Source organism: Oppia nitens, unplaced genomic scaffold (genome assembly GCF_028296485.1).
Source record: "Oppia nitens isolate AA-2021 unplaced genomic scaffold, nextdenovo-longstitch-racon4-pilon3 scaffold24_pilon_pilon_pilon, whole genome shotgun sequence".
Lineage (NCBI taxonomy): Eukaryota > Metazoa > Arthropoda > Arachnida > Sarcoptiformes > Oppiidae > Oppia > Oppia nitens.
Window position 1 is genome coordinate 1200912 of NW_026533204.1, and position 26450 is coordinate 1227361.

At 35.4% G+C, this 26450-nt stretch overlaps 9 protein-coding genes across 9 annotated transcripts; 2 read left to right on the forward strand and 7 right to left on the reverse strand.

Moving 5' to 3' along the window:
• Positions 1–1678: 1678 nt before the first annotated feature.
• On the reverse strand, positions 1679–3881 carry LOC128953964 (uncharacterized). The gene is made up of 4 exons (XM_054299513.1): positions 3485–3881; positions 2323–3011; positions 1980–2241; positions 1679–1877 (listed from the first exon to the last, which is right to left on the reverse strand). The coding sequence occupies exons 1-4, from the start codon at positions 3741–3743 to the stop codon at positions 1714–1716; spliced, it is 1374 nt and encodes a 457-aa protein (XP_054155488.1). The 5' UTR covers positions 3744–3881; the 3' UTR covers positions 1679–1713.
• Positions 3882–5018: 1137 nt separating this feature from the next.
• Positions 5019–6322, reverse strand: LOC128953971 (uncharacterized). Its single transcript, XM_054299520.1, has 2 exons — positions 6289–6322; positions 5019–5809 (listed from the first exon to the last, which is right to left on the reverse strand). The coding sequence occupies exon 2, from the start codon at positions 5766–5768 to the stop codon at positions 5049–5051; it is 720 nt and encodes a 239-aa protein (XP_054155495.1). The 5' UTR covers positions 5769–5809; positions 6289–6322; the 3' UTR covers positions 5019–5048.
• A 2366-nt stretch (positions 6323–8688) lies between these two features.
• Positions 8689–11151, forward strand: LOC128954069 (uncharacterized). The gene is made up of 8 exons (XM_054299635.1): positions 8689–8742; positions 9006–9171; positions 9434–9472; positions 9644–9815; positions 9890–10248; positions 10329–10616; positions 10698–10893; positions 10980–11151. The coding sequence occupies exons 1-8, from the start codon at positions 8731–8733 to the stop codon at positions 11149–11151; spliced, it is 1404 nt and encodes a 467-aa protein (XP_054155610.1). The 5' UTR covers positions 8689–8730.
• Positions 11152–12036: 885 nt separating this feature from the next.
• LOC128954070 (uncharacterized) lies at positions 12037–14261 on the forward strand. Its single transcript, XM_054299636.1, has 8 exons — positions 12037–12048; positions 12253–12424; positions 12511–12549; positions 12720–12891; positions 12986–13344; positions 13469–13756; positions 13833–14028; positions 14093–14261. Exons 1-8 carry the CDS (start codon positions 12037–12039, stop codon positions 14259–14261), a joined length of 1407 nt encoding a protein of 468 aa, XP_054155611.1.
• A 166-nt stretch (positions 14262–14427) lies between these two features.
• Positions 14428–17243, reverse strand: LOC128953959 (uncharacterized). The gene has a single exon (XM_054299508.1). The coding sequence runs from the start codon at positions 17110–17112 to the stop codon at positions 14530–14532; it is 2583 nt and encodes an 860-aa protein (XP_054155483.1). The 5' UTR covers positions 17113–17243; the 3' UTR covers positions 14428–14529.
• A 45-nt stretch (positions 17244–17288) lies between these two features.
• Positions 17289–20445, reverse strand: LOC128954071 (cyclin-dependent kinase 12-like). The gene is made up of 2 exons (XM_054299637.1): positions 18087–20445; positions 17289–17596 (listed from the first exon to the last, which is right to left on the reverse strand). The coding sequence occupies exons 1-2, from the start codon at positions 20443–20445 to the stop codon at positions 17289–17291; spliced, it is 2667 nt and encodes an 888-aa protein (XP_054155612.1).
• Positions 20446–20825: 380 nt separating this feature from the next.
• LOC128953969 (bromodomain-containing protein 4-like) lies at positions 20826–22016 on the reverse strand. The gene has a single exon (XM_054299517.1). It carries the CDS (start codon positions 21869–21871, stop codon positions 20921–20923), a length of 951 nt encoding a protein of 316 aa, XP_054155492.1. The 5' UTR covers positions 21872–22016; the 3' UTR covers positions 20826–20920.
• A 428-nt stretch (positions 22017–22444) lies between these two features.
• On the reverse strand, positions 22445–23941 carry LOC128954072 (uncharacterized). The gene has a single exon (XM_054299638.1). The coding sequence runs from the start codon at positions 23939–23941 to the stop codon at positions 22445–22447; it is 1497 nt and encodes a 498-aa protein (XP_054155613.1).
• Positions 23942–24578: 637 nt separating this feature from the next.
• On the reverse strand, positions 24579–26372 carry LOC128953963 (uncharacterized). Its single transcript, XM_054299512.1, has one exon. The coding sequence runs from the start codon at positions 26308–26310 to the stop codon at positions 24655–24657; it is 1656 nt and encodes a 551-aa protein (XP_054155487.1). The 5' UTR covers positions 26311–26372; the 3' UTR covers positions 24579–24654.
• Positions 26373–26450: the final 78 nt, after the last annotated feature.

Genomic DNA, 26450 nt, shown 5'->3' on the forward strand with positions numbered 1-26450 from the left:
ATTACATTAATTGTGAAGTTTATATAAAAAAAATTGAATGAAAAATAATGTTGAAGACTAGCAAAAAAAAAGGTAAGAAATTTTTAGACAACTTTTTTTAGTGAATTATTATTATTTTATTTTTTGGTTTACAAATTTTCAAACACGACTACTTCACTCTTAGTAACTAAACTCTCCTTTCTGTAAACACTTGACAACACATAATATATTTATACACACACTTGCTGTCGACTAGTCTAATATGCTGTCCCCCCACCCCCTGAACACACTCAACATCCACCTGTTGTCCCCTCCCGTCCCTACTTACGCCCGTCTGGTTCTAACTTTATGGGCAAAATCTCGGCGTCTTCGAGCTCGTCGTCGGCGTACCTGAGCCTTTCGTTCGGCTACTTGAGCCTGTTGTCTCAAATTGCGGGCCCGGCGCTCAAACCGATCGGCCTGTCGTTCAAAACGGTCGCCCTGGCGTTCGTATCGGTTGGCTCTCTCCGCTCGCCGAATATTCATATAACGTGACCGATGTCTTTCTCTTGGTTGTCCTCCTCCTCCTCCTTCTTCTTGAGCCAAAAGTGGAATCGGCTGAAACATCACATCCGGATGTAATCCAATACCATCCGGTTGTTCCCTATGGCGAACAGGTAGCTGCTCGTAGTGTTCATCGTCGACAATGTGAAAGCGTATATTTTGATACGGTTGCCGACATACAGAACATCGGTTGTGACCGACTGACCACTGGTGCAAACACAATAAACAATGCATGTGTCGACAACCGTCGGGTCGGGCCGGGTTGCGGATGGCGTCGTGACAAACAGGACACACGTCGGCGGCCTGTTGTTGTTGTTGACCATTGACTGCATTGTTGAGTACCTGTCCTTCTGGCGGTGGCTGTTGTTGTTGTTGTTGGACAACCTGATTGTTAGGCTGTTGTTGTGGTGGTTCTCCTGTTTGTATCTGTTGTTGTCTATTGTCATCAGTGGCCGCCGTTGTCGTCGCCGCCGATGTTTGAGCTGTTGTCGAGTTGTTAACACTGTTTCTGTCGTTTTTGTCAGTCATGTCTTCACACTTTACTTACCATTGTATACCTAAATGACCAAAAAATTTACAAATTTTTTGTGTTTATTTGAAAACAAACAATTGATTATTTTATTTTTTTTAAAAACTATACAACAAATTAATTTGAAAATTAAACAAAACAAAAATAAATTATATTTTTAAATTGTTTTTTAGTTAATTTTTTATATAATTAACTAAAAAAGTTTTTTTTGCATAATTTAATAATAAACACATTATTTGTAATTCATTATTATTTTCATAATAGTTACAAAATATTATATTTCAATCGATTTATTAGATTATTATGAGAAGCTATATATAAGTTAAATTTTGTTTATTAACTATTCATAAAATTATAATTATTTAGATAAAAAAAAGTTGTCAATTTTAATTTAAATAAATTAAAGATTTTATTTGTATATTAGATATTATAAAGATAACAATTTAGATTAAATAAATTAATTTAACAACAAAAATATGTATACAGTAGTATTTTTCTAATTTAAAAAAAACTATTTATATAAATATAGTGAATATAATAGTTTAATAATAAAAAAATATAATATACGGTATATAACTGTATAACTATAAAAATGAAAAAAAACAACAACAAAATAGATTTTCCGTTTAAACAAACAAAAAAAAAACTAATTAAAAAAAATCCTAATCATTTGGTTGATCATCAGACCTGGCTGTTTTCTCCATACCGGAGCTCAATGTTCTTTGCAATTGTTTTTTATTTTGTTTTTGCCTTTTGTTTGAACCATATTTCGATGTCGACACCAATTTCTGAGTCTTACCACTGAAGTCGTGTTTTCTTTTATTTTCTATTTTTGTTTATATATATATATTTTTAAAAAAAAAACAAATATCAAAAGTTTGGTCTCAAAAATAAAATAAAATTTATCTATTATTTGTTTGACAATTACTTTGTATTTTCATGTAACCCAATATACCAAACAATACCAGACAACAGATTATCACTAATACAATGACAGAGACAACAATCACAACGAATAGTTGATTTAGAGAGTCGTCCGAGTCTTTAGTAGTAGTGGTGGTCGTTATTGTCATTGTCGGCGATGTCTGGCCACTGTCATTGGCTGACTTTGTTGTTGTTGTTGTTGTGTCCAATGGTGTCTCTGTCGAAGGAGTTGCCCGACACTGGCCGATAAAGTTGATAAAGTCGTTCTTTAAAAAAAAACAAATAAAACATTTAGTAAAACAGTTGTCCATAAATTTGATTGATAAGCCACCGATAAGCCCACTTACATATATAAGTTTGAATTTGTTAGGATCGCCGTCAATAGCAGCGTAAACATTGGTCGACTTGAGCATCGTTGTCGGGCCCAACGCATAGATGGTATTGTTCAGTGCGAACAGTACTGTCAACGGTTCGCCGACATTGGCTGTACTTTGTTGCCATTTAGTCCAATAGGGCGGATCCAAACTGCGGTCCATCACATGATAGCGATACATAAGCTGGAATTGTTTCGGATTTTTGGTTTCCAACAATAGGACACACTGTAGGCCGCGCTGTGTGCTGTTGGCACCCGACCCCGTAAGTGTTAGCCACGCAGCCGATCGATATTCATAGCCGTCCGGCAGTACGGGAAAGATAGCACTGTTTAGTGAGCCGACTTCGGCCAGCATTTTTTCGCTGCCAAAGCTATACCAGTAGAACGGCATACTCTGTTCGCTGGTCACCTGTTCAATATCGGGATTTGTTGGACCACTAACTCCAGATGAATTGCCATCCAATAGTTTATAATGGAAAGACATAAACGTTGTCCTCAGTGAATCGTTGAACTTGGCTTTTCCACCGATTACCACCAGTGAGTCGAGCAAAGGGCGATGAATGTTACAGTAGCTGACATCGCCGGCAGTCGGGTCGGGACACGGAGGCGACCAGAAAGTAATTGAATACTTAACCGAACTGAATAAAGTGTTCCAGTATTGATCTGTTGATCATTATTGATGGATCAATTGGATTCAACAACAGGACAGACACACAATAATATAATAGAGTTAAGAGAGTCAGAGAGAGAGAGAGAGAGAGACAGAGAGAGACAGAGAGAGACAGAGAGAGACAGAGAGAGACAGAGAGAGACAGAGAGAGACAGAGAGAGACAGAGAGAGACAGAGAGAGACAGAGAGAGACAGAGAGAGACAGAGAGAGACAGAGAGAGACAGAGAGAGACAGAGAGAGACAGAGAGAGACAGAGAGAGAGACAGAGAGAGACAGAGAGAGACAGAGAGAGACAGAGAGAGACAGAGAGAGACAGAGAGAGACAGAGAGAGACAGAGAGAGACAGAGAGAGACAGAGAGAGACAGAGAGAGACAGAGAGAGACAGAGAGAGACAGAGAGAGACAGAGAGAGACAGAGAGAGACAGAGAGAGAGACAGAGAGAGAGACAGAGAGACTATAAATACCGATATCGACGCTGCCATCCATTAATGTGATTTTCTTTGGCTGACCCGGATGTCCATCATATATTGACCAATAATCCAATGTCAGGCCGTAATCGATGGCAACTATTGCATAGTTTCTGAAGTTAAACACATTGTAGTCCTTAATAGTGACTCCCATTTGCGAACACCAGTCATCGTAACCATACATCGAGTGATTGATCAAAACCGTTGTCAACATCAGCACCGACACCAATACAACCGATCGATGGTTTACTAACATATTATTTAATGATTATATGACACGTATAATATCAGATTAATATAAATGTGTTGTCGGTCTAAAATGTAAATATTTTTGTCTTTAAGTGTTGAAAATAACTGTCCTTTTATTTTTTGTGTGTTTCTAACTGTTTGAAAATCTAATAAATCAGTTAAATGTGTTTTTTTTTTGAAAAAAACTATATATTTTATTCATAACAATACCAATGATCTGTATATCTGTATATTACGTGCGAGATATTAAACACTCGTATTAAGACACGTGCAATAATATAAGCAATAGAAAAACTATTATAATAAAACAATAACATTATAATTTACTGTATGTCATAATTAAATCCTGTTGGTTTAGGTTTATGCCTACTACCCGTCCCTGTCTATTAAATAATGTATATACAGGTATATACAGCTATTAATTAATAGTTTAATTTAGTCTACAATTTAAAAAATATTTATATATTACATTAATCAAATTCATATTATTATAGTTTTATAATCATACATAAATTATTTTGTTCTAGCTCATTTCCATATTAAATTTGTGTGTATTTATGTATTTTTTAAAAATTTTATTTTCATTAATTTTATAATGTATTTAAAAACTCCAGTAATATAGACAGTAAAGTTTAGAAATTTATCTAAAAAAAATATTTTTAAATAAACTTTTTTTTCAAAACTACACAAAAAAACATAATTCAATGATAAAATCATATCAATATTGACTCCTAAAAATAAAATAAATAAAATATTTAGATATTAATACTAATATTTTTAAAATAACTTGTGTACAAATGTTTGTTTTACTCAATAAAACACTGTATTAAATGCATTTGATTTAACTATTAGCTCATGAAATGAACTAAATTTATTCAATTAAAAAAACAAATACTAATATAAATACATATAAAACATTGCAAACCACCCATAGCTTTCACCACATCCTAACTCCCACTCCATTCCATCCCATCACCACTTCCTAACCTCACACACCCCACCACCTAACCCCCAAACTAAGGGTATTATCAATATAATGGTATAACATATAAAAACAATATTAATCTAAAAACCTAATATGATTTTTGATTTACTAATTGATAGAATAATGATAAAGATTAGTATAAATATAAATTAACAAATTTTTAAACAACTTTTTTTTAGTGAATTATAATTTTATTTTTTGGTTTAAAAATTTTCAAATACTACTTTCAACACTATATACTCAGACACTTGTTGTTGATCTCTAATATGCTGTCCCCACACCCACCCCCCCCCTAAACACACTCATCATCACCCCCTCCCTTCCCACTCACACCTCTCTATTTCTAACCCTTTGGGCAAAAAGACGGCGTCTTCGAGCTCGTCTCTGGCGTACCTCAGCCTGTTTTTCGGCCACTTGAGCTAATCGTCTAAGATTGCGGGCCCGGCGCACAAACCGTTCGGCCTGTCGTTCAAAACGGTCGCCCTGGCGTTCGTATCGGTTGGCTCTGGCCGCTCGCCGACGATTCATATACCGTGACCGATGTCTTTCACCTGGTCTTCTGGCTTCTGGAGCCATCATCGGAATCCTAATCGGTTCAAACATCTGTTCAACTGGTTGTTCCCTATACCGAATAGGTAACTGTTCGAAGTGTTCGTCATCGACAATGTGATAGCGTATATTTTCATACGGTTGCCGACATACGGAACACCGATTGTGACCGGTTGACCACTGATGCAGACATCTTAAACAATGCATGTGTCGACAGCCGTCGGGTCGGGCCGGGTTCTGGATGGCGTCGTGACAAACAGGACACACGTCGGCGGCCTGTTGTTGTTGTTGACCATTGACTGCATTGTTGACTACCTGTCCTTCTGGCGGTGGCTGTTGTTGTTGTTGGACAACCTGATTGTTAGGCTGTTGTTGTGGTGGTTCTCCTGTTTGTATCTGTTGTTGTCTATTGTCATCAGTGGCCACCGTTGCTGTCGTCATCGTCGCCGCCGATGTTTGAGCTGTTGTCGAGTTGTCAACACTGTTGCTGTCAGTCATGTCTTCACACTTTACTTACCACTAAATGAATTTGAATTTTGCTAACAATAAAACAATTTAATTTGAAAATTAAACAAAAAAAAATTATTAGAATTTATTTTTCAATTGTTTTCAATTTAATTTAATTTAATCATATAATTTAATAAATAATTTAGTAATCAAAATAGTAATTAGTATTTTATTAGAGTTGTCTAAAATATTTTATATATTTAAACTCATTAAAAGAAAATTTAATAATTTTTTGTTTATTTGTTTTATTTTCTTTTATTTTTATTAGTGATTTTTATTAGTATATCATGTTTGCCATTACATAAATTAAATTTTATTTAAAAAAATTTACTGATATTTTAAAGTATTTATATTAAACATGGTTGTTATATTCAATGCTAGTATAATATAATTAATAAAGTTTTGTTTTAATAAAATAAAATAAAAATTAATTACTAATTAAAATTATTAAATGTTCATAAATTTTATTTCAAAAGTTCAAAAACCATATAAACTAACACAAAAAATGTACCTAACTTTAGGACTAATGCTCTAAACAATTGATCACAAAATGTTTGTATTTAATATTGTTTTTTTTTGTGTAATTGATAACAAATAAAAAACAATTAACTGATTTATTAATACACAGTACATAAATATTGTGAATTATATTAGCGATAAAATTCATTTACTATTGATTATAATTGCTATTATGTATATACAGTATATATATATACTGTTTAATAATTGAAGTGTAAATCCTAGTCAACAGTGATATGTTGTTACCTTTAATAACTTAACTGATAATAACGATTATATTAAACAGTTTAATAGTATATTAATTTAATTAAAAAATTTATTGACTTATTATCAAAAATAATTACTAGAAATACTTTAACAATTATTGTTATGAAAAATTAATATTAGAGATTAATACTAGAGTTTCTAAATTTAAATTTTTTTTAAAAAAAAGAACCTTTACAATTTAAATTAATTACAAAATTTATTAAATATAGTATTACTGTTTGTATCAATTGTATAAATGTTTGAAATGTTTTGAAATTAATAAATGTTTCAATTTTTTTTTTAATTATCTATACTATCATATATGTGTCAAATAATTACTTTGATTACTATGTAGTGTTTTTATTTATTTATATAAATATTATTTTTTATATACAGTATATCAATTACTTTGCTATATTTAGTGATGACAAACAATTTATTAGTTTTATTATATAATCCGGCATAAACAAATTAAACAATTGGCAATCATAGTATAAATCAATGATATATAAAAATAACAAAAATCAAAATTAGTTCAAAATATAATATAGTATCTTTTTAATATTTATGTTATAATTAATATTTATTTATTGTTTGATCAATAAAAATACTTTACAGTATAAATATGTCAAAGTTATTTGGATTTTTATTTATTGTTTTATTATTAAAATATTTTATATAATTAATTAATATTTGTACTTCTATTTGGGGACATATGTTTTGATGAAAATAAATCAGTACTTTTTTAGGTACTAAACAAATATATTCAATATATTTTTTGAAATAATAAATAATTTTACATTTATTTATATTTTATAACTATTAATTAATAAGTTAATTAATTTGAAAAAATAATTAATAATTTGTCGTATCATTAACATTATTATTATTATTATTTGGTTTGAAAATAATAAATTACACAAATAATTAATGTTAATTTTTTAAATTAGAAACAGATAATTATTTTAGTTTGTATTTATTTACATTAAGTAATATATTAATTTTTATAAATTAATTATTTTCATTTATTTTCATTTATTTTCATTTATAAAAATATATTTATATTATTAGTTTTCTTTATATATGCAATTAAAAAAAAAATTAGAAAATTCACAATTTTCTGCTTAATAATCAATGTTATAAAAAAATATTATCATAAAATATTTGAATCTTATTAATGTTATTTGCATATATTATAATGGCAAATAATAATTAATAATAATTATTGTATTATATATATTTATTGTGATATTAACAGCAAATAATTTTGTATATACTAATTGATTGAAATTTAGGATCTTAAAAAAATAGTTTGTGTATTTTTGAATTTTTTTTTTAAATATTTCAATATTATCAAAATATCAAATAAATTTTATAGTTATTATAGTTTTTTTTTAATTATTATCAATATTTTTATCGCTGGCTATATATTATAAAGGTATATAAAAATACTGACTGTTTAATGAACTTCAAAACAATATATGTATACATATATATATATATAATTTATATATTTAATTTACCTATAAATTATTAATTGTGTTGCGCTATTTTTTTTTGATTAGATAAACTATAAATTAGTTGTCTAAATAAACGAGTTATTAATTATATTGTTATTTTATCATTAAAAATATGAGTGAAAAGCATGATCTAGTGATGCAATACATTTTTTTTTAAAAGTGATAACAAAATATCAATTGTGATATTGTGATAAACATTAATTAATTAATATAATAAAATATATATATATATATATATATAATATACTCATCATTTACAGGTTACTACTAATGCTAATAAAATCATATATTAGTTTTAAAAAATTATAATAATCTATAAACATTGTTCATAATTATTTATTGTTTATTTATTTTTTTACTATTTTTATTTGTTATGTGACTGTTAGCAAATATATATATATTATTTATTCATCAATTATATTAATTTTCATTGTCTACATGTTTAAACATATGTACAAATAATATTATTTTAATTATGTGTTTACGATATTAAGTTGTTGTTAACTAAAATTATAATTATTGATATTAATAATTTTCATATTTCTGTATTGTTATAACTATTATACAATAATCATAAAAAAATAATAATTACATCTAATATATATATATATATATTAAACAATTTTATTAATTGTTTTTATGTTTTTCAATAATTATTTTACTGAATCATGAATGAACGTGTGAGTTAAAATTATTTTAGCTAATATATGTTATATAATATATGTTATTGATTTATTATGCTAAAAATTATCATTGTCATTGTATTAATATCTAATTAATAAAATCTAACTAAAATTATTTTAATTTATCAAATAATATAATTAATTATATAATTAATATTTATTTTTATAACTAATATTTGATTTTATAATTAATATATGACTTTATAATTAATATTTGATTTTATAATTAATTTGATTTTGATTGCTAACCAAATTTTTAGAGTAACAGTCGATCGTATTCAATAAGTTCGGCACAAATTAACAATATATCGACCGACGATTCATTACCAGTAATCAGATCTGAGTCCACGTCTAGTCTGGTCAAACATCACGGAAATCTAACAGTACTGACGGGAACTGTATTTATTATTGGCGAAGTTGCTGGCGGTATGTAATTTAAATGATTGAATTTGATTTATTAGTTTAGTTTAATAATTATTGATAAATTTTTTTTTAAAAAAATATTAATCAACAAATTTATTGTTTTTGTTATTATTTAAATAAATTCTAATATTTATTTTATATGATAATATAACTGTTAAATTAGATACTAAATAAAACTGTTATAATAAAATATTTTTTTTGTGTAATGTCATATAATAATTAAAATAAATAAAACTAACATGATAAAATTATTATTGTCACCTAGGTGGTATATTATCATTGCCTCATGCTGTATCGGGTGCCGGTATGTATAGATTATTTTTTAAAATTACATTTTATTACTATTATAAATGTTATAAATAAAAAATGATAGTAATTTAATTCATAAAAATTGTTATGAAATAACTAATTGTAAAAGTTTATAAAATGTAATAAACAAAGTATATATTAATTTAATTTCTATTTTTAAAAAAAGGTTGGTTTGGAGTCCCATTGATAGCCCTGTGCTGTGCTAATGCCGGTTTTGCCGGCATATGTCTGGCCAAAGCATGGCTTATACTTGAGGAAAGGTATCCAGAATACCGATCTGGTCTCACACGTAAACCATTTTCCACTATCGGCTACCGTGCCTTTGGAAACTGGGGCAGGTATTAGAAACAACAACAACAACAAAATCAATACTAACACATATTTTACATATTTTATTTATTTTGTCTACCAGTGCTATCGTGTCTATATCGATGAACTTTACCCGATTCGGAACGGGAGTTGTATTTCTCATACTAACCTCACAACTGCTACAACAAGTGATGAGTCACGTAAATAAAGTCCAAGAGCTGGGCATCTGTTCGTGGGTACCGATAGTCGGCGTATCCCTAACACCGTTCATGTGGTTGGGTTCGCCGGCCGACTTCTGGCCAGCAGCCTATACGGCAATGTTGTCCACAATACTTGGCAGTATATTACTCTTGGCCGACATTGGCCTACAGGCCAAGGATCGGGTTAGTTCGGCCAATTATCCGATGCCAACGTTTGTCAGCTTTTTCAAGGCCTTCGGGAACATATTGTTTGCTTTCGGCGGTAAATAACTGTTTGCTATTTACTGACATTGATTTGTCTCCTTTTTTTCTATACCCTTTCCATTCATCACTAATCTCCAGGTGCCAGTGCTTTTCCTAATTTTCAAAACGACATGAAAGAAAAGGATAAATTCCCGAAAGCTGTAATCTACGGCTTTATCGGTTTACTGTTGTTGTATATACCGGTGTCTGGCGGCGGTTACGGTGTATTCGGCGACCAGACGGCAGAGAATATTGTCCAAAATCTGCCGCAATCGGCACTGACCACTGTTATCGACTGTTTCTTTCTGGTTCACTGTTACACAGCGTTTCTTATTATAGTTAATCCTGTTTTGCTTGAATTGGAAGATATGCTGAAAATACCGAAAAGTATGGATCAAATTATAATTAATATTTATTTATTTTTTAAATAACTTTTTATAAATTTATTTCACTATTGATTCACTACAGTCTTTAATTGGAAACGTTGTGTATTTAGGACGGCTCTGATGGCAGCTATGATATTCACTGGACTATCGGTGCCGTCGTTTGGACCGATTCTCGATCTGTTAGGCGGCACAACCATTACACTCATGGCCTTTGTATTGCCGCCGGCCTTCTATCTGAAACTATGTCGGGCCGATCCAAACGGAGAGTTTAAGGCCAGGTAGGTGTCATGGGTTGGGGGTAATCAATTTGTTTTTATCAATACTGTAATTATCAGTACAATTAACTAAATTTTGTATTTTTAAGACACGTACCGTTATATACGAAAATAATTTTGGCCGAAATAGCCATTGTTGGCATATTTGGAGGCGCGGCGTCCACCTACTCGTCCATTACCTGGTTTGCCGATCCAGAGAGTCATATGGAACCGGCCTGTTATGCGGGACGATCGGCAAAAACATATTTTATAAATAATTAATTAAATTTATTTTTAAAAAATAATTATTACTTAGTATATATTTTATATATAAACAACAACAACAAACTCATTACATTTTATTTATACATTATTTTGAAATAAAATAAAATTTGTTTTTAAAAAAAAAATATTTATTCAACAGTTAGACACTGATAGACTTGCCCATTAACACCTACCTATCCTCAACAAACACTAAATATTGTTGTATGTTTTTTATGTGCCTGTTTTGGTCAATCAGTTTAGTCCTACTAACCTGTCAATTGGCGGTACTTTTTATTATTGATTAAAATTTTTGCAATTATTTTTAAGTACAGTATATGAAAACATATTTGTTTGTCATTTAAACACTTGTATTAATACATAATTAATATCAATACTACTACTACTGTAGTAGTTATAAGCTATACTATAGAACAGCCTATAAAAATTAATTTGATTTTTACATTTGGCTGTAGCTGTTGTTTAATTAAACTTAATTAAATTATCCCAATTATAATGTATTAGTATTACAGTATTTATATCTTCATATATATATATATCATATAACATCATAGATTGTGAATAATAGCAAATTTTTTCATCAATTATTTTAAATTTCATTTAATGAATTTTTAACAATTATTTTTTTTTGTATAAATTATTTTTTACAAACTTCTATAATTAACTATATATCTATTTATTTATTAGTAAGTTTATTTTGTTACCTAAATTAATTATTGCTAATAGCTAATAATAATTATATAATAATTATTATAAATAATCAACAAATAAAAAATAATTTCACTCAATATATATATTTTGTTATATATATGATATATACTTTATACATATTAAACAGTTTTTTTTAATTTAATATTTTTTATATTATTTATTATCTTTCCAATTATGAATGAACGTGTAAGTTATTATTTCAATAATTATCTAATTTTTATTAAGTTTTTATTATTTATTTGTTTGTTTGTGTGTGCTATTGATAATTAAAATCTAATTATTTAGTTAGCTTTATACATTTTTTTTTTAAAAATGTACAATTATTAATATTATTATTGATTTTATAATTTATAAATATCTTAAAATATCTAAACCTTTCACAATCTCTAGATCAACAGTCAATCAAATTCAATAAAATCGTCACAAATTACAAACACACCGACCGACCAATCAGTACCCGTCACCAGATCTGAGACCAGAGACTCTAATAGTCTGGTCAAACATCACGGAAATCTAACAGTACTGACGGGAACTGTATTTATTATTGGCGAAGTTGCTGGCGGTATGTATTTGATTGAAAATTTTGATTAGTTTATTAATTAGTTTTTTAAAAAAATTATTTTTTTTATCACTATTGTTATCTGTTAGGTGGTATATTATCATTACCACATGCTGTCTCGGGCGCCGGTATGTTTTGATTTTTATTAATTTGTTTTTTTCAATTACATGTTATTAATTAAAATTATAGTAATTGTATTTTTAAAAAAAACTTCAAAATACAATAAATGATTAGATATACTGTAATTGAATTTTTTTTTAAGAATAATATATTTATATAAAAAATTTGTATTTTAAAGGTTGGTTTGGAATACTATTGATAGCCCTGTGCTGTGCTAATGCTGGATATTCCGGTATATGTCTGGCAAAAGCTTGGATTATACTCGAGGAAAGGTATCCGAAATATCGATCTGGTCTCACACGTAAACCATTTGCTACTATAGGCTATCATGCCTTTGGATACTGGGGCAGGTATTAGCAACAACAATAACAACAAAATCAATGCTAACTACTCAAACCAATACTAACTAATATTTTACATTTGTTTATTTATTTTGTCTACCAGTGCTATAGTGTCTATATCGATGAACTTTACCCGATTCGGAACGGGAGTTGTATTTCTCATACTAACCTCACAACTGCTACAACAAGTGATGAGTCACGTGAATAAAGTCCAAGAGCTGGGCATCTGTTCGTGGGTACCGATAGTCGGCGTATCCCTAACACCGTTCATGTGGTTGGGTTCGCCGGCCGACTTCTGGCCGGCAGCCTATACGGCAATGCTGTCCACAATACTGGGCAGTATATTCCTATTGGCCGACATTGGCCTACAGGCCAAGGATCGGGTTAGTTCGGCCAATTATCCGATGCCAACGTTTGTCAGCTTTTTCAAGGCCTTCGGCAACATATTGTTTGCTTTCGGCGGTAAATTACTCGTGTATTTGATTACGGTTTGTTGTTTACTGACATTGATTTGTCTGTTATTTTTTTATATTTCTATGCCATTCCTCCCATACCTCCTAATTCACTCACCATCACTAATCTCCAGGTGTCAGTGCATTTCCTAATTTTCAAAACGATATGAAAGAAAAAGATAAATTCCCGAAATCTGTGATCTATGGCTTTATCGGACTATTATTTCTCTATATACCGGTAGCCGGTATCGGCTACGGTGTCTATGGCAACCAGACGGCTGATAATATTATCCAAAACTTGCCGCAATCGGCACTGACCACTGTTATCGACTGTTTTTTTCTGGTTCACTGTTACACAGCGTTTCTTATTATAGTTAATCCTGTTTTGCTTGAATTGGAAGAAATGCTGAAAATACCGAAAAGTATGAATCAAATTATAATTAAAATTTTTTTATAAATAAATTTTACTAAATTTATTTCATTATTGATTCACTACAGTCTTTAATTGGAAACGTTGTGTATTTAGGACGGCTCTAATGGCAGCTATGATATTCACTGGACTATCGGTTCCATCGTTTGGACCAATTCTCGATCTGTTGGGCGGCACAACCATTACACTTATGGCCTTTGTATTGCCGCCGGCCTTCTACTGGAAACTATGTCGGGTCGACCCAAAGGGCGAGTTTAAGGCCAGGTAGGTGTTAGATAAAATTGATTGTTATTTTTTGTAAATACTTTATTTCTAATTGTATTGTAAGGCTCATACCTTTGTATACAAATATAATTTTGGCTGAAATAGCCATTGTTGGCGTAATTGGAGGCGCGGCGTCCACCTACTCGTCCATTATCTGGTTTGCCGACCCCGACAGTCATATGGAAACGGCCTGTTATGCGGGACGATCAGCTATAACCTATTTTATAGACTAATTAATTACTAATTTAATAATAAATTAATTAATAAAAATAATTATTTAGTGTTTGATATCTATATAATAACTATATAAAAATAAATTTAACTATTTGTGTGTTTGTTTGTTTCATTTGCAACTTTAAAATTATTGCTAATAAACTATAGTAATAATTAATTTGCTATTTTTTTGTCATAATTTATTTTAACCCAAAATTTGAATAATACGAGCACATACTGGTTGATACACCTTAACCTAACCGATCCTCACAAACATCGCTTAATTTATTATGGATTAGCAAACCATTGACTATTGATAATCTGTGTACAGGTAAACCTAAATTTTGGATCAATAATTAACATACCAATTATCATATCAACAAAAGCTAATGTATCCACTTGAATCTGTGTAGTTTGTATGAGCTGTTGAAAGTCATGTTGATTGGTCACCAGTCGGAACTGGTCGACAACCTGTCGAGACAATCCAATACCGCCCAGTGTTTCGCACAAAGTTATACCAAGCGACCAGATATCGCACGGAAAGGTGCGTACAGTTGCATTGGGTGCCAATTCAGGTGCCATATAGCCAACGGTTCCTCTATTACCCAAAATCTCTGGATGCTGGGCGGCCAGACCATAGTCGGCCAATTTGAAAACAGCCTGACCCGGAAATTGACCCTTGTAGAGTATGTTCGGACATTTGATATCCATATGGGCGATGCCCTTTCCATGCAAATACTCGACACCTCTAATTATCTGCGTAAACCATTCACGGGCATGCGTTTCGGTCATTGTGACCATTTGTACGACCAATTGTTGTAGTGTTCCGCTACACAGTTCCATGAAAATCAATTGTCTAATACAGGGGAACTGTGTTATCGGATCTTTGATATTAAACACATCGACAGTTTCAACAATATTCGGATGATTTAGCGGTTCGAGCAATCGATACTCGGAGACCATAGTCTTGAGTGCTTGATAGGGTGTACTACCCATTCGTAGGTAATTACTAATGGATATAATTTTTACGGCCAACAATTGATTGGGATATGTAGTCCTATTGTTTATCGGTTTTGTTAGCTGACACTCGTATACCTGTCCGAAACCGCCGGTGCCCAATGAACCCTTAAATTCAATACCTTCTTTTTTAGTCATATCTATCTCGTCGTTAGTTAGCGGCTGGTTTGCCGGTATTGGTATACAATATTTTGAGCCCACGTCCAACCAATTGGGATACCGTTGCTGAACATAGGCTAACGGTGTTACCGGTTGTGGTGGTCGTTGTAGTCCCGATGCTTGAGGTCCATATATAGAGCCGCTTGAAATGTTGAGAAATTGTGGCAATGTCTGCTGCGGCGATAATGGTGGCTGCGACCATATATTGGTGGGTGGCACATAAAATTGAGATTGTTTGGCCGCTGACGGCACTATCGGTCCCGGTGATGGTTGCACTGATGGTTGCAATTGGGGAACTGGTGTTTTGAGGCCCGATCCAAAACTGAGGGATCCAAATGATGGTAATGACCCAAAAGATGCTGGTGTTGCTGGTGTCGGTGACGGTACTTGCGGTACTACTACATGTGATTTCGGCACTGGTGTTACTAATGCTGGCGACACTGGCTGTCCCGGTTGTTGAATTGATGGCACTAATGATTTAGTTGAATCGTACGGTCCAAATGGCAACTGAAAGTTGGATGGCAACGTTATTTGCGGACCCAATTGGGATACCGGCGATGGTAGTCCTGGTGGTGTTGTTAATGGTTGCGGTGATGGAGTTCGTACATTAGAATTGTAAGATCCAAAACTAAGGGATCCAAATGAGGGAAGTGACACTTGCGATGGTGACACCTGTGGTACTGCCACATATGATTGTTGCGGATTGGCCGGCAATGGTGGTACCGGATGTGAAGTACTTTTGTCCTTCGGTCCAAAAAAATTGAATGACGGTAACGGTGGCGGTGGTGATGGTGATGATGGCGGAGGTGGTTGTGGTGTTGGTGGTGGTCCATAGATATTAGCATTGCCCGGTCCAGAGTTGTTAGATCCAAATGATGGAAGTGATGGAAATGTTTCTGGGTACCACCACTCTTTTTGCTGTTCTACCGGTGCTTCAGCATTGCCCGCTCCAGAATTGTTGGATCCAATTGATGGAAGTGATGGAAATGTTTCTGGGTACCACCACTCTTTTTGCTGTTCTACCGGTGCTTCAGCATTGCCCGCTCCAGAATTGTTGGATCCAATTGATGGAAGTGATGGAAATGTTTCTGGGTACCACCACTCTTTTGGTTGTTCTACAGGTGCCCCAGCATTGCCCGATTCAAATGATGGAAGTGATGGAAATGTTTCTGGATACCACCACTCTTTTGGCGATTCTACCGGGGCTTCAGCATTGCCCGGTCCAATTGATGGTAGTGATGGAAATGTTTCTGGATACCACCACTCTTTTTGCTGTTCTACCGGTGCTTCTGACGGTAACAATGGTGTCGGTGTCGTTGGCCGTGGCTGATCATGATGTCCCGGTGTTCCATAGTTGAAAGCTCCAAATGGCGGGAATGAGACTGGCGTCTGTATTTGTGGCTGTCTGGTCGGCCACGGTCTTAATGGTCTTTGCGGTGGAAGCTGTTCTATTAAATTTAAATCCGATTTCTCGAGTATAACTGGCCTAAAAATCTGCGGTTCAACCGGTGCCACAAATGGTTGCGGTTGTCTGTTTGCCGACGGTGTGTATGTCGCTGCCGGAGGTAGCAGTGGCTGTGTATGTGGCAGATAGGGTTGAGGTTCTTGTTGTTTGGCGGCCTGACTGCGACCGCGACCGCGACTACGAATAAGAGCCGATTTGTATGGATGGTAACGTCCTCTACCACCACTCATACTGTTGTTTTTTTTGTTGGTGGTGTCTGTGAGTGTCTATTTGATTATCAGTTAGTCATCTAATAGTTTAGGTCCTGAAACTGGCAATCGGTGGTAATTTTTGTGGATTCAAGTCTTTGTAGTAAATTTTTAAGTTTAATTTAAAATTGAAAACAAACAATATTTGTTTTAAAAATTTAAAACATAATAGCATATTGTTTTAATGCAAAATGCATTGTTGGTAACATTTGTTGTTGATTTCTTGGATTTGAAAATTTTTTCCACCACTCATTCTGCAATATATCTTCAGACTTGTCGTTTGATGGTAATGTCGGTAGTGATGGTGGTGTTGGTGGTGGTAGTTGTGATTTTGACGACTTTTTAGATTGTCGCGGTTTTGACGGCATTTTATGTTTGCGCGGTTGACCTTTTTTCGTTAGATTTAGTTGTTGTATAACCGGTGACGGTACTGATGGTTGTTGCGGCTGTCCCGGTGGTGGTTGCACTGGAAATAATGTCTTAAGTGGACCGTTACTCTAACCGATACTCTATTAGAAACGGAATGGAAACGGCCTGTTTTGCGGGACGATCAGCTATGACCTATTTTATAGACTAATTAATTACTAATTTAATAATAAATTAATTAATAAAAAAAATTATTATTTAGAGTTTGATTTTTTGATTGATATCTACTATTAATACAACTATTACTAATTACTATATAAAAATAAATTTAACTATTTGTGTGTTTGTTTGTTTCATTTGCAATATTATCGCTAATAAACTATAGTAATAATTAATTTGCTATTTTTTTGTCATAATTTATTTCAACCAAAAATAAATGCTTTGTATAATACGAGCACATACTGGTTGATACACCTTAACCTTAACCGATCCTCACAAACATCGCTTATTTTATTATGGATTAGCAAACCATTGACTATTGATAATCTGTGTACAGGTAAACCTAATGTTTGGATCAATAATTAACATACCCATTATCATATCAACAAAAGCGTATGTATCCACTTGAATCTGTGTAGTTTGTTTGAACTGAAGAAAGTCATGTTGATTGGTCACCAATCGGAACTGGTCGACAACCATTCGAGACAATCCAATACCGCTCAGTGTTTCGCACAAAGTTATACCAAGTGACCAGATATCGCACGGAAAGGTACGTACAGTTGCATTGGGTGCCAATTCAGGTGCCATATAGCCAATGGTTCCTCTATTACCCAAAACCTCTGGATGCTGGGCTGCCAGACCATAGTCGGCCAATTTGAAAACAGCCTGACCCGGAAACTGACCCTTGTAGAGTATGTTCGGACATTTGATATCCATATGGGCGATGCCCTTTCCATGCAAATACTCGACACCTCTAATTATTTGTGTAAACCATTGTCGGGCATGCGTTTCGGTCATTAGGATCATTTGTACGACCAATTGGTGTAGTGTTCCGCTACACAGTTCCATGAAAATCAATTGTCTAATACAGGGGAACTGTGTTATCGGATCAGTAATATTAAACACGTCTATAGTATCGACAATATTCGGATGATTTAGCGGTTCGTGCAATCGATACTCATAGACCATAGCCTTGAGTGCTTGATAGGGTGTATTACCCACTCTTAGGTAATTACTAATGGATACAATTTTTACGGCCAACAATTGATTGGGATATGTAGTCCTATTGTTTATCGGTTTTGTTAGCTGACACTCGTATACCTGTCCGAAACCGCCGGTGCCCAATGAACGCTTAAATTCAATGCCTTCTTTTTTAGTCATATCTATTTCATCATTAGTTAGCGGCTGGTTTGCCGGTATTTGTATCGAAAATTTGGTGCCCACGTCCAGCCAAGTGGGATACCGTTGTTGAACATTGGCAAATGGTGTTACCGGTTGTGGTGGTCGTTGTAGTCCCGATGCTTGAGGTCCATATATAGAGCCGCCTGGAATGTTGAGAAACTGTGGCAATGTTTGCTGCGGCGATAATAGTGGTTGCGACCATATATTGGTGGGTGGCACATAAAATTGAGATTGTTTGGCCGCTGACGGTACTATCGGTCCCGGTGGCACTGGCACTGGCGATGGTTGCAATTGGGGAACCGGTGTTTTCAAGCCCGATCCAAAACTGAGTGATCCAAATGATGGCAATGACCCAAAAGATGCTGACGTTGTTGGTGTCGGTGACGGTACTTGCGGTACTGCTACATGTGATTTCGGCACTGGTGTTACTAATGCTGGCGACACTGGCTGTCCCGGTTGTTGAATTGATGGCACTAATGATTTAGTTGAATCGTGCGGTCCAAATGGCAACTGGAAGTTGGACGGCAACGTTATTTGCGGACCCAATTGGGATACCGGCGATGGTAGTCCTGGTGGTGTTGTTAATGGTGGCGGTGATGGAGTTCGTACATTAGAATTGTAAGATCCAAAACTAAGGGATCCAAATGAGGGAAGTGACACTTGCGATGGTGACACCTGCGGTACTGCCACATATGATTGTTGCGGATTGGCCGGTAATGGTGGTACCGGAAATGGTGTACTTTTGTCCTTCTGTCCAAAAAAATTGAATGACGGTAACGGTGGTGTTAATGATGGTGATGGTGTTGGTGGAGATTGTGGTGATTGGTGTGGTTGTGGTGTTAGTGGTAGTGGTGATTGTGGTGGTGGTCCATAGATATTAGCATTGCCCGGTCCAGAATTGTTGGATCCAAATGATGGAAGTGATGGAAATGTTTCTGGGTACCACCACTCTTTTGGCGGTTCTACCGGTGCCCCAGCATTGCCCGATTCAAATGATGGAAGTGATGGAAATGTTTCTGGGTACCACCACTCTTTTGGCTGTTCTACCGGTGCTCCAGCATTGCCCGGTCCAATTGATGGTAGTGATGGAAATGTTTCTGGATACCACCACTCTTTTTGCTGTTCTACCGGTGCTTCCGACGGTAACAATGGTGTCGGTGTCGTTGGTCGTGGCTGATCATGATGTCCCGGTGTTCCATAGTTGAAAGCTCCAAATGGCGGAAATGAGACTGGCGTCTGTATTTGTGGCTGTCTGGTCGGCCACGGTCTTAATGGTCTTTGCGGTGGAAGCTGTTCTATTAAATTTAAATCCGATTTCTCGGGTATAACTGGCCTAAAAATCTGCGGTTCAACCGGTGCCACAAATGGTTGCGGTTGTCTGTTTGCCGACGGTGTGTATGTCGATGCCGGAGGTAGCCGTGGCTGTGGTTGTGTAGGTGGCAGATAGGGTTGAGGTTCTTGTTGTTTGGCGGCCTGACTGCGACTGCGACCGCGACTACGAATAAGGGCCGATTTGTATGGATGGTAACGTCCTCTACCACCACTCATACTGTTGTTTTTGTTGGTGGTGTCTGTGAGTGTCTATTTGATTATCAGTAATCGGCAGTCTTTGTAGCAAATTTTTAAGTTTAATTAAAAATTGAAAACATAATAACATATTGTTTTAATGCAAATTATTTAATTAATCAATCAATCAAAGAAATTGTTGTAGACATTGACCATAACTATTGTTTATGTAATGTATTGTTGTACTAATATGTGTGTGATTTGTTTGATTTGCTTTAAAATTAATTAAATTAATTTGTTTTGAAAATGGTAGGGAACTAACTAACTAATCCATTACTAATCCATTACTAATCCATTACTAATCAAATTTAAATAACTAAATAGTAATTCATTTAATAATTAATTTCTTTAATACTATATATATATATATATATAATTGTCTACTGATATGTTTGATTTGATTGAATTAATTTGATTTAATGATTTTTTTGTGACTTCATGATAATAATAATTGTGACTAATCTTCATCAATATCTTCATATACCTGTGGTGGATGTTGTTGTCTCGGGTCTGGCCATCTTTGCTGTTGTTGTTGTTGTCTCGGGTCTGGCCATCTTTGCTGCTGTTGTTGTTGTCTCGGGACTGGCCATCTTTGCTGCTGTTGTCTCGGGTCTGGCCATCTTTGCTGCTGTTGTTGTCTCGGGACTGGCCATCTTTGCTGCTGTTCTCCAGGGACTGGCCAATATGGTGGTGGCGGCGGCGGTGGTTGTGGAGGGGCTGACTCTTTTTGGTCTAATTTTGACATCCACCAATCATGCAGCAATAATCCATCAACCTTATCATCTGATGATTGTAGTGATTGTGTTGATGACGGCATTACTGGTATATTACTGGTCTTACGTGGCCTCACTATAACCGATACTCTATTATTCCGATATGGTTGCCATCTTTGCTGCTGTTGTACCGATGGTTGTGGAGGGGTTGACTCTTTTTGGTCTAATTTTGACATCCACCAATCATGCAGCAATAATCCATCAACCTTTTCATCTGATGATGGTAATGTAGTCGCTGCCGGTAGTGATGGTAGTAGTGATTGTGTTGATGACGGCATTACTGGTATATTACTGGTCTTACGTGGCCTCACTATAACCGATACTCTATTATTCCGATATGGCGGCAACGACTGCGGCTGCTGGTAGCCAGAAATCTGCGGTTCAACCGGTGCCACATATGGATGCGCCTGTCTGGATGACGACGGTGTGTGTGTCGCTGCCGGCGGTAGCCGTGGCTGCGGCTGCTGATAGCCATAAATCTGCTGTTGAATCGGTTCCTCATATGGCTGTGGCTGTCGCACTGGTGGCTGTATAAGTGGCAGATAGGGTTCAGGTTCTTGTTGTTTGGCGGCCTGACCGCGACTACGAATAAGGGCCGATTTGTATGGATGGTAACGTCCTCTACCACCACTCATACTGTTGTTTTTGTTTGTGGTATCTGTGAGTGTCTATTTGATTACCATTTAGTCATCTAATAGTTTAGGTCCTGAAACTGGCAATCGGTGGTAATTTTTGTGGATTCAAGTCTTTGTAGTAAATTTTTAAGTTTAATTAAAAATTGAAAACAAACAATATTTGTTTTAAAAATTTAAAACTTAATAGCATATTGTTTTAATGCAAATTAATTAATTAATCAATCAATCAAAGAAATTTTTGTAGACATTGACCATAACTATTGTTTATGTAATGTATTTATATATTGTTGTACTAATATGTGTGTGATTTGCTTTAAAATTAATTAAATTAATTTGTTTTGAAAATGGTAGGGAACTAACTAACTAACTAATCCATTACTAATCCATAACTAATCAAATTTAATTAACTAAATAGTAATTCATTTAATAATTAATTTCTTTAATACTATATATATATATATATAATTGTCTACTGATATGTTTGATTTGATTGAATTAATTTGATTTAATGAATTTTTTATTTTTGGTGACTTGAATAACATGAATAATAATGATAACAAATGTGACTAATATTTAATCACTAATATCTTCATATACCGGCGGTGGATATTCTTGTTGTTGTTTTCCCGATGTTTTTCCTAACATTTCATCGATAGTATCCGTATAAAAGTTTGGTCCCCGAACTGGCGTTTGCTGCGGTTGTTGTTGTCTCTGGACTGGCCATCTTTGCTGCTGCTGCTGTTGTCTCGGGACTGGCCATCTTTGCTGCTGCTGCTGCTGTTGTTGTTGTCCAGGGACTGACCAATTTGGTGGTGGTGATGGTGATCGTGGCGGCGCCAGTGGCAATGGTGATGGTGGCGACGGCGGTGGTGATGGCGATGAAACTGATGGTTCCAATTCTGCTATCGTCAATATTCCATCATCAGAGTCTTCGTCTGATTGTGGATATATCTCTGCCGGCTGTGACGGTTGTGGTTGTGGTGATCGTGGCGGCAGCGGCGGCGGCGGCGGCAGCGGCGACGGCGGTTGAAATGGTGATGGCGGCCGCGGCGGTCTTGAAACTTTTGGCTGTTGTCGAATTAATCGTGGTCGGCCTCGTTTTCGCGGAATTGATGGATCATAATAGGTCTGTAACGGTGGTGATGATGGCGGTGAAGGGTTTGGCATGAATGTTGAAAACTGTTCAGACGGCGGCATTTGTTGATTACTTTGACCTTTAAATTTTTTCCACCAATCACTATTCAATATATCCTCAGGCTCTTCGTTTGATGGTTGTGGTGGTGGTGCGGGTTTTGGTAGTATTGGTTGCTGTGATTTTGACGACTTTCTAGATTGTCGCGGTTTTGACGACATTATAAATTTGCGCGGTAAACCTTTTTTCGTTAGACGTTGTTGTTGTATAACCGGTGACGGCAGTGATGGTTGTTGCGGCTGTCCCGGCGGTGGTTGCACTGGAAATAGTGTCTTATGTGGACGCACTATAACCGATACTCTATTAGAGTGGTCGGGCGGCTGAACAAATCGAGACTGCGGGATTACAGGCTGCGGATCCCAGAAATCTGCCAGGTAGCCAGGAATCGGCGGTTCAACAGGTGCCACATCTGGATGCGGCTCTTTTTCTGCCGTCTTTGTGTATGTCGCTGCCGGCGGTAGCCGTGGCTGCGGCTGTTGATAGCCATAAATCTGCGGTTGAATCGGTGCCTCGTATGGACGCGGCTGTCCGTATGCCGACGGTATGAATGTCGCTGCGGGCGGTAGCCGTGGCTGCGGCTGTTGATAGCCATAAATCTGCGGTTGAATCGGTGCCTCGTATGGACGCGGCTGTCCGTATGCCGACGGTATGAATGTCGCTGCGGGCGGTAGCCGTGGCTGCGGCTGTTGATAGCCATAAATCTGCGGTTGATTCGGTTCCTCAAATGGACTCCATATCTGTGGCTGTGGCTGTCGCACTGGTGGCTGTATAAGTGGCAGATAGGGTTCAGGTTCTTGTTGTTTGGCAGCCTGACGGCGACCGCGACTACGAATAAGTGCCGATTTGTATGGATGGTAACGTCCTTTACCACCACTCATATTGTAGTTTTGATGTCGTGTCTGTGTGTGTGTGTGTGTGTGTATCTATTTGATCAGTTAGTCATATACGGTAGTTTAGGTCCTGAAACTGGCAATCGGTGATAATTTTTTGTATTCAAGTATTTGTAGTAAATTTTTAAGTTTAATTTAAAATTGAAAAAACAAACAATATTTGTTTTAAAAATTTAAAACATAATAGCATAATGTTTTGCTAACTAATTAAAGTAAGACATTGTTGTAGACATTGATCATCACTATTGTGTGTGTGTGTGTGTGTGTGTGTGTGTGTGTGTGTGTGTACGTGTACTGTATATTACAGGTACATTTAGTTTATGGTTTGACAATTATACAAAAAATAACCCGAAATTACTACTAAATGTAACCGACCTGTCATTTTTGTGCAAATTCAATATTAGCATACAGTATATCTGTATATTTATAACCATGTATACCTGTAAATAGTACTAACTAATTATATTGTAATAAATTGTTCATTTAATTGATGCTATTTTTTATAATTTATTAGTTATTAGTAACAAATTATCAAAACATTTTATAAACTCTTTAAAGAAATATTTTCATTTAACTTAAGACTAATATAAATCATAGTATACTTAACTTATAATTATACATACCCTTTATTTTTTAAGGTGTTAGTGGTGGTGTTGGTGGTAGTGGTAGTAGTGGTAGGGTAGTTGTTGCCAATATAATCATCATAACCGAAACCAATCACAATTGATTAGACCCTCGCAGGTAGATCTGGCTGCTGGATCTATGGACAACATACTGTTAATCATATGGACAAACCTGTATGAATTAATTGACCCGGGTAACAAACCGTTTATGTAGTATGCGGTAAACTGGCCAGGATTGTCAATCTGTCTGATTTGATCGATAACCGTATCGTGAAGGCCAATACCGCTCAACGTTTCGCATAAAGTTATACCAAGCGACCAGATATCGCACGGTCTAGTTTGCACTGTTTGCGATTGATCAGTAAGTTCTGGCGCCATATAGCGTGGTGTTGCCGAAAATCCAGTTATCTCATGCATATAACCAGACATACCATAGTCAGTCAGTTTATAAACAGCCTGATCCGGATCCTGGCCTTTATAGACAATGTTGCCGCCCTTGATGTCCATATGACAGATACCCATTGAGTGTAGATAATGAAGTCCGTGAACTATCTGGCGAAACCATTGACGGGCATGGTTTTCGCTCAGTTGGCCCATTTGTTGGAGCAGATGGTAGAGATTGTCATCGCACAGTTCCATAATGTGTAGGTGCCGTATACAGGGAAACAGTGTACTGGGATCGTTGATGACGACACTAGCGATTGTGGCTACAATGTTCGGGTGAGTTAGCTGTTTGTGTAGCCGATACTCGGCTACCATTGCCTTCAATGCTTGGTACGGGGTACGATTATTTATATTGTAATCGTCTAGGGATAAAATTTTTACGGCCAACATTTCAGTGGGAACCGTCGACATACCGTCCAATGGTTTTGTTAGCCGACACTGATATACAGCACCGTATCCACCCAAACCTATACAGTGATCAATTTCGATACCTAAACTTTGGGCCATTAATATTTCTTCGTCCAGCATCGACTGTCCGATCGGTATTAGTTCTCTAAATTTTTGGCCAACTGTTTGCCAATCGGGAAACTGTTGCTTAACATAAGTGTACGGTGTCGGCGGTCTTTTCTCCTCTTCATCCAATTGTTCATTTGGCCATCCAATTGGTTTCATTGTTGATGATTTGTCCGATGAAAACGACGAATTTTCCCATCCTTTGTGTGCTACCAGTGTCTTAGTCGATGATACCGGTGATGACGGTGCTGGTAACTGTTGTCGTTTGTCCTGAAATAATGATGGCAATGATGGTAGTGACAGTGGTAGCAGTGGTGGTGACGGTGTTTTGTTTGCTGATTTATAGTCGTGATAAAATCCAAATGATGGCAATTCCGGTATTTCTTCCGGTGCCACAAATGGATGCGGTTGTCTAACCGATAACTGTGTGTATGTCGCTGCTGGCGCCGGTCGTGGTGTTGTTGGTAGTTGTTGTGGTTGTAGTGGTTGTTCCCAATGTTGGTACCATTGTAATGACTTTGGTGATGGTGGTGGTGGTGATGATGGCGGTGGTGGTGAAGGCAATTCTGGCAGTAATTCAAACCATTCATTAAGAAAGTCATCCATTGACTGCAGTTCCTGTTGTGGTTCATCTACCGGTACTGATAATTGCTGTTCCTTTTGTTGTTGTTGTTGTTCCGGTGCTGATCGGCTGTCCTGACCACGACCAGCGGCTGCTGATCGTCTACTATGACTAGAGTCGGCCGGATTGTATGGCCGATGTCTATGACCTCTCATACTTAACCAGTGTTCACAGATTCAAGCGCTGGTAATCTATTTATGAATATCTCTAAAAAAAACTATTTATATATAAATCTAATTTTTTTTAATAAAATTTATTATTTTAAACTAAAAAACACTTATATATTATTGCTATT